We start from the raw sequence: 14,495 nt of genomic DNA on the forward strand, positions 1-14,495 counted from the left end.
TTGCTGTAACCACAAACCATCAGTGGTACAACTGCAGTTTAAACAAAGTCTGACAATGTGCATCTGTACATATGTTAGAGCCTCAGCAGCTAGCTGGAAGGCATGACATATTGCTTGGAAAAGTTACTTTTGGAGACTACAACTTCCAGAATCCTCCAGTCAGCATGGCTAGTAGAGGTTCAGCAACTAGAAGGGAGGAGATATAGAGCTTGGAAAAGTTAACTTTGCAAACTACAGCTTCCAGAGTCCTCCAGTCAGCAAGGCCACTGGAACTGGCCCTTCTGGTTGTAGTCTAAAAATGTCCCAGGTTTAGGAGGACAAGATACTGGGCTATTGGGTTTTTTACACTGCAATCCCATTGAGTAACCTTGTTGACTAAGAAATAAGAGTCAATTTGGTTGATGTGATTTCCTTTGAGATAAGGTCCTAAAAGATATCCAGCCTTAAAAGAAGAAGAAATATTGTCAAGAATCCCTGGATGGGAAATATCAACTATTTTGACCCCCCAGTTCAAGCCCCCACCTCCCAAAAGTGCTACAATTGTATTGCTTAATTATCCAAAATATGGGAACTATACGATATTTGGGGCAAATTTTGTCACTAATTTGAAAGTTATTTAGCTACACCTTAGCACAAGATACAAGTCAAATGCTAGCAGAACTTAGTTCTTGCAGCTTCAACAATCTCCAAAGCTCTTTCCTGGTGACCAGAGCTGCCGCATCTCAGATCCTTCTGGCGCAGCTCACATACTACAAGGGACTCGATCGAGGTGATTAAAGGAAGTAGCCACAAACAAAGCCAGGCCTGACCCAGTCTCACATTACTGTCACTGCAGTCACTGACTGCAGTCATTCAGAAGCTCAGGGCTCTTGGCTCAAAAACATCTATGTCACAAGTCAGATCTTACCAGAATGGAACTGCCATGGGATCGCACTGTTGCTCCAAACCACTGCAGGGATTTAAACTCCATTTGCTCCAGTGTTCCATTGATCTCTTCCAGACGGGATCCTGTGGGGCAGAGCGCATGCATGGATCTGAATTAGCACTTCTCAAGCTTCCAATACCAGTGACACAGTTCTCCCTTTCTCCACCCCATGCCCCCCAACCTAGATTAAAAACCGACCTTAATCTCACAATCACAAGAAGGGTTAGATGCAGACTGACTAGCTGTTGGGCTGACTTTCTCTGTCAGTTCCTTGAACAATGGAATCACCCAAAGAATATGGTACTTTACACCAGATTTTGCTGCTGTTGTTGTTGTTGTGTGCCTATGTCATTTTCGTCCTATGGTGGCCCTAAAGTGAACCTTACATTGGGTTTTCTTGGTAAGATTTGTTCAGAGGAGGTTTGCCATTGCCTTCCCCTGAGGCTGAGAGTCTAACTGGCCCAAGATCACCAAATACTTTATGGCTGAGTGGGGGGACTCAAACCCTGGTTTCCAGAATCATTCAAACATATTCTGAAAGTAAATACTTTGAGATATAAGCCTCCACTATGAGGTGAGTGCCTTAGCTTTCAGAAGTTTGGGAAATACTAGCCCAGATCTTAGGTTATAAATTGTTGCCTCTGGTTTCAATCCAGACCAGAAAAGACACCTCTAGCCTCTTGGCTCTGCTCTAGTGAAGGCCACTAATATTCCAGCTGCTCAGTACCAAGGCAGTGATCCAATGGGATGCTGGAATGCATCCAGGGATCGTGAAAAACCAGCATTTCCTCCCCTAAAAACCACATCAGGCAAAGAGCCCAGAAGGTTACTCTAGAGCAGGTGTTACCAACACAAAGGCTTGCAAACTCTTGCGAGAGAATTCAGGCCTTTCTAACTCTCTATCTTTGAATTAACTTCCAAACATACAGTATGGCTGTCTCTCAACTGCCTTACTTAATTTATATCAATGCCTGGAAAATGAACAATGGTTGTAGTTTATTATTTCAGAAAACTAGTAACACTGCTGTGATCAATGCCCAAGAAATTCTTCCCCTGTTTATTGTGGAAAAAACGCACAATACAGCACTGTCTTTCATCCCCTACTCCTCAGGATTTTGTATTGTTACCATTTGGTGAGGAAAGGAGAGAACAAAATATAGAAAAGACTGGAGGAAAAATGTACAGTCTTTTCTGGAAAAAAAAAGAAGTCGAAAGCCTCTCCCCCTGCCCTGTCCTGAATTATCCAGTCCATGGGTTTTTTAAATCTATAATACAGGAAATCTATGGTGTCTTACAGAGCCCAGAAAATTTGTTTTAATGAGTAATGTAATGTTTATAGTAGCAGGTTATTCCAGTTACAAGGGCCCCTCAAAGCAGTTAATTAGCATTATAGTTACATTTTTAAAGTAGTTCATGCAGTTTCTTGTTATTCTTGTTTTAGAGGGTTTTTTAAATAAAAAATGACCAATCGCTATATCTATTAAAGTAACTAAAACAGTAACAGTTATACCACAAAAGGAGAAAAGTTAGCTCTTTTGTTGGCACTTTACAGAGCGCCCAAAAAGGGCACTCTGCTGGCACCCATGTTTGCTGCGCCAAGGAAACCACGCGGGTCCCCGGCCCCACAAAAAAACCCCGCTTGACACCGCAAGGTGCCAATGGTGCACTTGCGGCATCATAACTGTGTCGTGACATGTGGACGCTAAGCGTCCACCACGTCAAAATGGCGGTGCCCATGTGTACTGGGCGCCGCCATTTTGACGTACCCAGTAAGTACTAGGGGTGAGGCCTGACTGGACGCTGCATCCTCGGCCAATCCCTAGTACATACTGGGGGCAGGCCAAAGGCCCGTCTGGAACGCACCTATGTTATAATCATAATAAATTTTCACCATCCCTCACTGTTGCAGAATGGTATTGCTTAGAAAGCACCTATCATTAGTAACTGTCAAGCTCAGGCCCCTTGAAAACTCCTTATGAGTCCTTCACCAAAGATACAAGTAATAGTAGATAATCATTCACACCATTACTGATGTTTCCCCACAACATGCATCTTGAAGGCAGGGTGTTCTCTGTTTAATCCACCTTAACTTTAGGAGTAAAGGCTGTTCGACAGTGGAACACACTCCTTCCTCAGAGTGTAGTGGAGTCTCCTTCCTTAGAGGTCTTTAAACACAGGCTGGATGGCCATCTATCAGGAATGCTTTGATTGAGAGTTCCTGCATGGCAGGGGGGTTAGACTGGATGGCCCTTCGGGTCTCTTCCAACTATGATTCTATAACCTAGTGGCATTCTGGGGATGCCATTTTACCAAATAGAAGGGCTGGTCTTCCCTTGCTTTCTTTGTTCTGATGGGGCACAAGATTAAACACCAGTGAATAGTAAGTAATGCTATGAAAATTTTATTTTAAAAGAAAGAAAAAAAAGGTAGGGTTCTTTACCTAACATGTTTTCCAAATTTTCATCCTGTTCCACTTATTATAGACAGTCGGCCTTCCGTATCCACAGACTCTTTATCTATGGATTCAAGCAACCATATATATATATATATATATATATATATATATATTCAAAAAGCAAACCTTGATTTTGCCGTTTAATCTAAGAGACATCGTTTTACTATGCCACTGTATTTAATGGGACTTGAGTATCCATGGATTTTGGTATCCAGGGACAGCCCTGGAACCAAACCCCAGCATGATACAGTGGGATACCAAGGGCCCACTGTATTGAGCTCCTTTTGCTTACCCTGTTTTCAAGGGTTATAAAGATGCTTATAAAAAATGAACAAACAAACATCTACTTCACAAACCAGCTTTTCGTGTTTGTTCTGTCTGGTGTGTGTATCACATTTTAAAACACCTCAAAGCAATTAATCTAAAAAACTTCACTTGCATCCCCCTTTTGTGAGTTCGCATCTTCCTTTTGCTTGAAGCCACTTTGCCTGAAAACAGCCCATCTCCCGTGCAGCTATTGCGCCTTGTCACAGAATTTAAACCGTGAGCTGGCCTAACAAAGGTCTTGTGTTCCCTTCTGTCCTGTTGTCCAAACACAGAGAGCTGCATTTTACCAGCCACCTGAAACCCAGTTCCCTTGAATGAAGTCTACAGTACACCAAACCACAGCTCTCCAGGCAGTGTCCTGTTCTGCTCTCTGACTGGAATGTGATCTCTGCTCCCAACTGAGGCAAGGAAACTCTCTCTGGCCCAGCTCCACTGGGTACACTCCAAGCCAAGTCTACGGCCGCATGCCAAGGCAGGGAAACCCAATGCCAAGCCAGCCAGACAAAGACGCAGGCCCTCCTGAGGCACGTGGGAGAGGTTGGACCCTTTCCTTTCCCCACCACAACGAATGCTTTGTGGTCTACATGGGCAATTATCAACGTTTTCAACTTTAAAAGCAGACTATTGGCAGCACTATGAGTTTATTTACACTACAGAGTTACATCAGTTTCAGGGTACTTTAAGTTCTATGGCTCCAACCTCCTGAATCCTAGATTTCAGGACCTGTCCCCACTTCTCACAACAGGGAGAAGAAATCTGAAGTTGATAATGTTATCCTGAAAGGTGCATATACAGTGAGCCCTCCACAACTGCAAATAAAAAACTACTCTTTTTTTTACCAGAGAGAATACTTCTCTAGGATACTCTAGGTCCTCCACTGCAACTCTATGGCCAACATCTGGCAGAAGCTGACTCCAGGATTGCACTAGAGGACCTACAAATGCCTACAGAAAAGTGTTTTCTCTAGGAATCTCTAGGTGCTGCAGTGTAACTCATCTTTTTTGTGGTGTAGGAATGTATCTCTATTCTTTCCATTCCACTTCTAACCTCTGGTACTGAGGAAGTAGTTTCAAAAGTCTACAAAAGTTCATGCTACCAACTTCTCTCTTTCAGTTAGGCTCAAATATGCTACAGGATCCCTTTGCATGCAGGTACCAAACTTTCTGTTAAGGAAGTAAAGCACAAATACACAACTACCTTGTTAATATGTATACAGTACATGGTCCTTTCATAAGGCTCTAAAAATAGTATATGCTCAAGTAGATGGGAACAATTAAATTCCAAAATGTCAAATGATCCTGCAATCTCTTCTTATTATGGCACTGCTCATCAGTAAACATGGTAAATCAGTTAATCATTTTGCCAGACTGGGGCATGGAGAGGAAAGGGAGAGTCTGTTGTTACAGAACCAGAAGTGAGAAAAACGCTTGCCAGGGGATTCTAGTCCCCACACCTCTCCAAGGATGCTTTCAGTATCATAATGAATATGGTCACCTCTAACAGCCAATGTGAGGCAAAGAGAGGCTGGGATATAAGATGACAGAGTAGAAACATCAATTGTACTCTCCCCACCCCCATCAACTATGTACAAAACCTGAGATGACCTATGTTGGGTCAGTGTAAATACTGTACGTTAACTCTTATTTTAAAAAGGGGAACCATCCCCTGGTGTCCTGGAAGCACTGACCACCCTTCAACTCTCTCAACCATCCAGCCTTTAGAGTAAGCCCAGACAATTATGCCTGCAGGAATTTTCTAAGTTCTTTGGCATTGTTTTCCTTTGCTTCATCATTTAGATCCTTTGTTGCATGCCCCTAAGATTTACCCTCAACTTATCCATGGATCATATCAAATTCATAATTTTGGTCCCAAAACCTGCCCTCGACTTATACAAGAAGTCAACTTATAGTCAAGTATATATGGCAGTCCTGGATTGCTTGTGTTGCTTTGTCAATTTGTTACCCAAAGCATTTTGATTTGTGTTTTTAAAAAACTTTCTCATTATAATCATTGTTGTTAGCTGTATTTAATGTAAAATCGGTCCTCTGTATCCACAAATTCTGCACCCATGGATTCAACCATCCATGACTTGAAAACTATCCAGTAAATAAATAAATAAATCCAAAAATCTATTTTATATAAGGGACACCATTTTACTAAGCCATTGTGTATAATGGGACTTGAGCATTCTTGGATTTTGGTATCCATTGGGGGTTGTGGAACCATGTCCCACTGTATGTTTTCTGTCACCTTGGGTCCCATGTGGGGAGAAAGGTGGGATAATACATAAATGCATGCAAGATGCATGTATGTATTATGTATGTACAGGTTTCTATGCAACATAAAATTATATTCTATTTTTAAACAAATGATCTTTTTAATATTGTAATTGTTTAATACCATTTTAATTGTCAATTTTGTAGGTTTTTAATGGTACTGTGTTTTTTGTTTCTTAGACTGTAAACTGCTTTGATTCCAGTTTTGGGCGGAAAGCAGGATAGAAATAAATATAACAACAACAACAACAAAAACATCCCTGCATATTTGTGAGCTCTACCATGTATTCAGACACACTGTATTTTTATTCTATGCCCCTTCCTTCCCCAACCCCAAAAGCAGCCAGATAAAAAGGAAAAGAGATTATAAAGAAATGTTATAAATCTTCAGCACAGAAGTATTTATGTGAAGATGACAATTTGTATCCACTCTAATTCCCAGTGTAGGACTCAAAGCAGTTTACAAACATTAAAACAGACACAGCAAAACTTCACATCATATAGAAGTTAAAAATATAATTAAACTATCAACAGAGTTAGAAGCAGTTGAAAGCAAAACAATTAAAAGGAAAAAATATTCCCAGAAAGATTAACATTTCAGAGTCATCCCATACAAAAATATTCTCTGTGTAAGCACTACATTTCTCAAGCCAGTACCCTCCCAGTGTGTTGGACTGAATTTCCCACCATCCTGAGACATAGCCCACAGTCCAATGCATTTGCTGGTGCTGTCTTGAGGAAGGCTGAGGCTTAAAAAAAGTGTGTCATTTGGAGAGCTCCAAGATAGGAAGATAAAGAGCCTGAACAGACAGACCAAAATAAAGCTGCTTCAGGTCACTTTGGAGGTATGCTGTTTAAATGCTGCATGCGTCCTAAGAGGCCGGAAACCGTGCTAAGCCATGCATAAGACAGGAGCACAGCTTTGGTGCAGCTTCTGGCCTCTTAAGATGCATCTGTCATTTAAACAGCATACCTCCAAAGTGACCCGAAGCAGCTTTATTTTGGCCTGTAGTCTAGAAGTGGGATTGGAAGTCATGAATGCAAATCTAGGGGAAAGTGGGGACAAGTGACCAGCTGGCTCCTACTACTGTGAGTATCTGCTCCCTCTTACCGTTGCTACTGTCAAATTCAATCGGCGTACAGCTGTTGTTGCCAAGATGCCAAGGGCAGTAATAGACAGCACCTCCCTCTGTAATGTGTGGCTGGTTTGTTCTGTCTTTGGGTGCTCCAACGAGAACACTGACGCTGCAAGAAAGAAGGGTTTAGGGAAGAAGAGGTAAGTCTAAGACAAGAATGCATCTGAGAAAAGCTAAGCTCCTTCCTTCTAAATTACCCCTACAAAGTTACCCATCATTGCTGACAACTTTAACTTCTCCACGCATGATACTGCAAATGATCCTGTAAGTTGGTTAACATGGTTACAAACTGAGGTGTCAGGAGGGACAGGATCACTTCAAATCACAGACAAGGAATGCCACATTTGAACAGTTCCCTCCTTAAATTACCCATCCACTCATTCCCTGCAAAGAGTAGTGCATCAGGCAGGAAAAAAATTGGCTCTTTGAATGCTGTCCCCCATTCTGAAAATGGTTTCAGGGAGGGTTAACTTTCTAAATGCATGGAAGGATTCAGAACAGAAGAGATCTATTGAATCAGACCACAGGTGTATCTGATCCTGCTTCCCTATGGCACCCAACTAGTTGCCCATTGGTAGCTCACAAGCAGGATGTGAGCAAATTAGCACCATCCAAGTCACATTCCATAGCATCTGCTATCCAAAGACATGTGTTGGATACTGGAGACAATATATACATTTTTAAAAATAGACTTCTCCCACCTGCAGTCTGAGGTGGCACAGTCTCTATTCCATGCCCACCTTATTGTACACCTTGCAGAGAGGAGGCCTGGGTTGAAGCAAGCACAAAGAAAACTGGCCCACTTGTTTTATTTCAAAGGGAAAAGAGGTTTTTGCAGTGCAAGCAATACCAACAACAATATATTGCAGTGCTTTCTCCCAAACTAGTGTGCCCCAGGGTCCAAACAGCCATATCCTCCTCCCAGATACTGTGATTTGTAATGCTTTTAAGCAGTCCCAACATCCACTTCCATTCTTCTTTTCCAATTGTTTGACCATCACCTACTATCCTGTTCCTCAAGAGTTATCGACTGTCTTTATCCTTCTATATGGGATCCCCATACATAGGGTTTTTTTTTTACTGCCCACCTGTCCCCTTCCAAGTAATTCTGTTCTTATAAATGTTCATACTTGAGATACTGGAGCCATCAGAAAACAACAGCAAAAATAACTGATTTCATAGTAACACTTACCCTAAGAATTAAACCACAACAGGGACTGCGGCACAGAACTAAACCAGGCAACTGATATTGAAACAAGTAGTTTCAATATCAAGAAACTGCACTTCTATGAAAATACCAAGAATTCTTTTGCTAGGGGAATCATTTGGTTTGCAAACAAGCAGTCATAGGTTATCAGGGCCCAGAGTGATGAATACAAACTGAGGTTTGCAGTACAGTCATTCCAATATTTGCCTCAGATCTAACAGTTCAACGACATTCCTTAGAGCTAGATTGGGATGGGAATTATTATTACCTTTCTGGCAGCTGTTGAACTGCAATTCCCAGCATGCTGCATTATTGGCTATGCTGGCTGGAGCTGCTCAGAGTAGCATGACAATGGTACCTGGAAGGCTACACAATTCTCACTTAAAATAGAGAAACCCTTTCTTATTTCCCTTACATAGTAAACTGATCCACTTCAGTGGATTCCCTTTGGAGAAATTTCTAGCCAGGGTAGCCTGTTTTGTTCTGGAATACCTGCAGCTCAAGAGGCAGCATCTTGTGGTGGTTTGAGCCTTGGATCACAACTCTGGAGGCCAGGGCTCAAATCCCAGCTCAGCCATGGAAACTCACAGGGTGACCTTGAGGAAGTCATCCTCTCCCAGCCTTAGAGGAAGGCAATGGCAACCCCCCTCTGTACAAATCTTGTACCCTGCAATAGGGTCATCTTGGGGTTATTATAAGTTGGAAACAACTTGGAAGCACACAGCATCACAACTTGAAGGCTCAAATTATTTCCATAACTGATGTTTGAGATGGGGAAGCATGGGTCTGTAGCTTGGGAGCACATCCTCTTCATTTTCCTTCTCCTTCCCATCTCCTCCTCCTCTCTGCCCCCCAACTCCTTCCAGCCTCCCTAGATTCCCCTCACCCTACTCCACCCGCACTCCTCTTCAGAGCTCCCTGATCCAGGACAAAAGGGCTCTTGTGCAAGCGAGCCAGGTGTACAGTTCAACAGCTGCAAGCAGGCAGCGAATCCACCCCTCCTGGGGCCCACAGGCCTGGGAAGGAGCTTAAAATACCCAGCAATGGCAGTGGAGACAGACCCACAATATCAAGATGGGAGTGGAGGTGGCTGGGTAAGAAAAGTACAGGGAACCTCGAAAGTAGCCCCCTGGTTGCAAACCTGCCGGAGGCATCCCACAGAGAGGGTGACACTAAAAATGATCTGTGGGAAACAAAATTATTTCCCCTTTCAAACTTGGCAGGGAGTGAAGGTCCAAACTCACAGCTGAGACCCCAGCTACCGAGAAAAGGGGAAGGTTGCTAGGAATCCCAGCCTCTGATGAACTCCCTTCAGACTCTGATGGAAAAATCCATACCATTGAGAACTGGTAGAAATATCCTTCCAGGGTCTCGAAAGGCAAGAATGAAATGAAAACAGCATAGCTCAAAAAAACAAAACCTAGTCAAGCTGCAGCTGCAGTTACAAATATTCAAGTATGACAGTGATGGAGCAAATTAGGACCTTCCAGACAGCATCAACTCACAGACTGAGTAGATGAGGCTTGCCCCAACATTATCCTTCACCTCTGACTTGTGCATTAGGGCTGATGGGTCATATAGTCCAGAACAGCTGGAAGGCAACAAGTTCTTCATTGCACATTCATTATATCAGAGAGAGGCAACCACAGGAGCTCAGATAGGGAGGATTTTTTTTTTTAACAGGAAGATTTACCAGTAGTCTGCATTGTGTCTTGAGCTGTGACCTGCAAGCATCACTATCTGGAGATGCTAAATTGTTTCAGGAGTTCTAGAAAGCTTTGCTCTACTCCCTAACAAACTTGTTTGCAGCTCTTTCTTTCCTAAAATGGTATCAAATCCATGGGAAGATAGGAAGTTTCTACTGAAAAGCAACAGACTTAATTGTTTGCTATTTCTACATTCCTCCTTTCTATCGGCAATATGTATGTGATTCTCTGCTTTTGCACTTTATCCTCAAAACAATGTGGTGAGAAGGATGGGCTGAGAAAGTGCAACTGCCCATGATGAGCTGTGAGTTCCAACACACAACAGTAATGTGAACCTGGATCTCCCAAATTCCAATCTAGCATTCAAATCTCTACACTATATGGGGATATTATCACCTAGAGGAAACCTTCTTGCTAGGACTGCTAGTCTCTTAAGAAAAACTATAGGTAAAGAAATTCTAGAGAACCAGTGTGGTGCAGGACTCTGGGAGAATTGGATTCAAATCCCTACTTAGCCATGAAAACCAACTGGGTGACCTCAGGGAAGTCAAACTCTCCCAGCCTCTGAGAAAAGCATTGGCAAACCTTCAGTGAACAAATCTTGCCAAGAAAGAATCTTTCTAAGGGTCATCCTAATCTGGAAATGACTTGAAGACACAACAACAACAACAACAACAACAACAACAACGGACAAGTCATCTAAAGAAAGGTCCATTTGCACAGAAATGTGAAGCCTGGAACACATACAATAGAATCTAAATTGCTTTCTTCTGACTTTTTTTAAAGGGTTACAATACAGGGAAAGTCATGAGGGTGTGTGTGTACAAGCCACAGTTAGTGACTACCTGAGTAGGGCAATAACTATTCAGTTTTGATATCTGGGGTTAACAAAGCATGATCATGTAGGTATAGTACCACAGGACTCTCACTTAAGAGTCCCCAAAAGTTCCTTTGGAGCAGGGCAGTCACTAAGCCATTTATTTCATGAACAAAGGTATCATTGTTTTATGGATTTTAGATGTTATTGTACTTGGCTATAGGGCCAACCCCTGAATTAGGTTTAAGTCTGTACATGTACATCTTTTGAAATACGTACACCTGCCCAGCCTGTCCACAGTGCCACAGAGATTTTGCCCCTATTTAGGCTAGTGGCAGACTTGATTCTTCCCTTTCCCAAAGCCTCCCACCCAACCTCTCTGTGAATGTTTCCACAGGTAGGCAGGACAAATCTTTCTAATCTAAAGCTCTTTATCTAATCTCTGTTTGTGAAGTCAGGTTCCTGCTCCAGCTAATCTTCCTGGCACCAAGAGAAGCAAGTGGAGATACATTACAGTCCATCTTCTCTCTTCTTTTCCCACTCTGATGTGGGGTCAGCAAGTGTAAGCAAACAGCAGAGGGTCCAGCTGTGTCTCTGGCAATTAAACCAAAGGCCCAATTCAATTTTCTTACATTAAAAAAAAAAAGATTCTAAACCATTCTTCATGATTTGATTTGATTAATAAAAAGTGTTACAAAACCACTAACAATTAAATCAGTGTTATCAACTTGAGAAGCACAACTGTCCAAATTATCTGAGATTTACTTGCCAGGGCAAATAAGACCATCTTGAGATGGCATTGAAAAGAACATAGAACTGGTACTGGTCATACAGAGAAAGGTCTTCTTCAGGTAAATGCTCACTACATTTCACCTAATGATGGCCCACAGCAAAGGACCTGTTCTGATTATTTTAATGCCTACATGGATTGGCATGAGAGGACGCATTCCTTTAGACAATTGATTTCCACTCATTTAGTGTTTTACTGGTAACCCACCAGACACTGAATTAAGTTGGTATCAGAAAAAAAGTCAATGTAATGCCTTCAGAATTGTGGCTCCAGCAGCCAGATAGATCAGTCTGGGGCTGGCCCTACCATTAGGTAGGGTAAGGCAACTGCCTCAGGTGGAAGATCTGGAATGGCATAAAAGAGCTGCACATTGTTAAGTGATCTTAGTTGCTTTTTTCTTTTTTTTACTTTTTATTGCCTCATGTGTTAAAACCTGGCTCTGGCTTTGGATACAATATGGCTAAACTTGGGCCAGCAGTGGGAATCAAGTGGCCCTCCAGAAATTGTTGGACTTTAGCTCTCAGCATTCTTCACCACTGGCTTTGCCGGCTAAATGTGTTGGAAGTTACAGTCCCACAACATCTGGAAGGTCACATATTCCTCACCCCAGACCCAGTGGTGTCCCATCCCTGGTGACACCAGGTGCAGGGGGCTGCTAGAGGGGTCCAAAAAGGCACACTGAGCCCTTTCCTTTGCTGTCGTGTGTATGTGTATGTGCCTTTAAGTCATCTGTCAACTAATGGTGACCCCATGTAATTTTCAGGATACTCTTAGGCAAAGAATACTCAGTGGTTGTTTAACCAGTTCCTTCCTCTGAAATGTAGCCTACTGCACCTGGTATTTGTTGGGGGTCTCTCACCCAAATATTAGCCCAGGGTGGCCCTGCTTAGCTTCCAAGATCAGACAGATCTTGTGCCTTTAGTGTATTTAAGCCTGTGAGCAGGGCCACACTCTAATTGCTATGGACAGAATTTTCATCTCACACTCAGCTGTGAGTTGTCTGTCTTACGCAATCAAGCAGCAAGTGATCAAAGCAGCGGCAAAGGCATGTGTGCACCAGCTCCAAGTCTTAGTCTGCTCCACAAATAAATAACGGGGGGGGGGAGGGGGCTAAAAAAGTGATCTAGCTGACACTCTTTGGACTATTAACTGTTGCATCCACAGAAAGAAAAAAAAAAAAAAGAAATGTCTACAAATAGATACAGCGCTGTATGATTCCATCAGTATTGCTCATCAGGGAACCTGCTCTCTGGCCTCCCACTACACAAACACAGTAGTTTATCTGCAAATCAATTGCTGCATCTAGATTTTCAGTCTGTATGATTCGCCAGGTACTCCTTTGCGTACTTTGTCTTGTAAAGTCAAAAATCTTTTGATCAGATATAGCATAGGATGCCGCCATTGTGACATGACAGATGCATAGCGTCTGCATGTCACGCTGTGTCTGTGATGTCATGAGTGCTCATTAACACATAGGCCAAATGATAATTACGGTAAATCAGACCCTTGGTATTTGCTGGGGTTTGGTTCCAGCACCCAGCATGGAAAGCACAATCCACAGATGTTCAAGTCTTATTAAATACAATGGTGTAGAGCAGGGGTTCCCAACCTGTGCTACGAGGAGCCCTTAGAGCTCCGCATGCACTTTCCAGGTGTTCCCTGGCCACTCCAAGAAAATGAAAGAAATAAAAATTGAATGAAATAATAAGAACATATTCTTATATATACTCCTAAACACCATTAACTTGTAAGACATAGTCTGGGCAACATGTCTCAACTTCAGGATGACAGATGCTGGAAGGAGGCAACTCCTCATTCATCAGTTGCCTTACATACACAGAAAGTACATTTAAAGCCTGTCTTATTTATATGCAGAGTCTGTGGGATGTCTTGAACCAGATGATGTAGCTTTAAAATACTAGAGAGAGAGAGAGAGAGAGAGAGAGAGAGAGAGACGGATGGACACCACAGCATGTAGTGGCTTAGGTGAAAGACTAGGACACTGGGAGACCAGGGTTCAAACTATCAATTAGCCATGGAATCCTACAAAGTGACCTTGGCTAAGTCACACTTTCTCGGCCTCAGAGAAAGGCAAGGTCAAACCTCCTCTGAACAAATTCTGCCAGGAAAATCCCATATAGATTTGGCTTAGAGTCAGAAATGCCTTGAAGTCACACAGCAAACAAGAAGATAGATATTGAAATAACCTTGTTCGTCTGTAGAACCAGTATGTAGAGAGATCTCATACCATCTTTGCGACTAACTGAAAGAAAGAAATTGGCAGCAGGAGCTTTTGTAGACTTTAGTCTAATGCATCTGAGGAAGTAGACTGAAGTCTACGAAAGCTCATGCTGCCAATTTCTTTCTTTCAATTAGTCTCAAAGGAGCTACAGGATCTCTCTACAAGAAGATAAGAGTGTTTGGAACTACTACTAGAGTACAACAACACATCTACCATGGAGAGCAATGCCTCTTTGAGTATATAAAACAGAAAAACATAGGCCCAGTACACCCAGGCCGAAAGCGCCATGTCAGCGCCAAAATTAGGGTTGCACAGCAACCACACGCTCTGCAACCCTAATATGTATGGATGGCACTATCTTTACGTGGCGCCGTCCATACGTGGCACACATCAATGACATTTCATGTGCGCCGCATCCAAACAGTGCAGCATGTGCATGACATCTCTGCGCCACCCCAAGCAGCTTATGGCACCCTGGCGGCATCGCTACAATGAGCTCCAAAACAGAGCTCCTTTTGGGAAGCAGATCGTTCCCGCAGCAACCACACAGCCGCAGGAACGATCCTCTGGAGATAGGGGCTGCCCCTTTCTCTTTAGCACCAGGGTGTCCAGGG

General features: G+C 42.8%; 1 protein-coding gene across 1 annotated transcript in view; it reads right to left on the minus strand.

Annotated features, from left to right (window-relative positions):
• The window catches only part of ITGA5 (integrin subunit alpha 5), a 96,213-nt gene that overhangs the window by 57,644 nt on the left and 24,074 nt on the right, over nucleotides 1-14,495 (minus strand). Inside the window, 2 exon segments of the mRNA XM_042449767.1 lie at nucleotides 908-1,008; nucleotides 7,095-7,228. Of these exon segments, the coding sequence (XP_042305701.1) occupies nucleotides 908-1,008; nucleotides 7,095-7,228 (235 nt within the window).

This window comes from Sceloporus undulatus, chromosome 2 (genome assembly GCF_019175285.1).
Source record: "Sceloporus undulatus isolate JIND9_A2432 ecotype Alabama chromosome 2, SceUnd_v1.1, whole genome shotgun sequence".
Lineage (NCBI taxonomy): Eukaryota > Metazoa > Chordata > Lepidosauria > Squamata > Phrynosomatidae > Sceloporus > Sceloporus undulatus.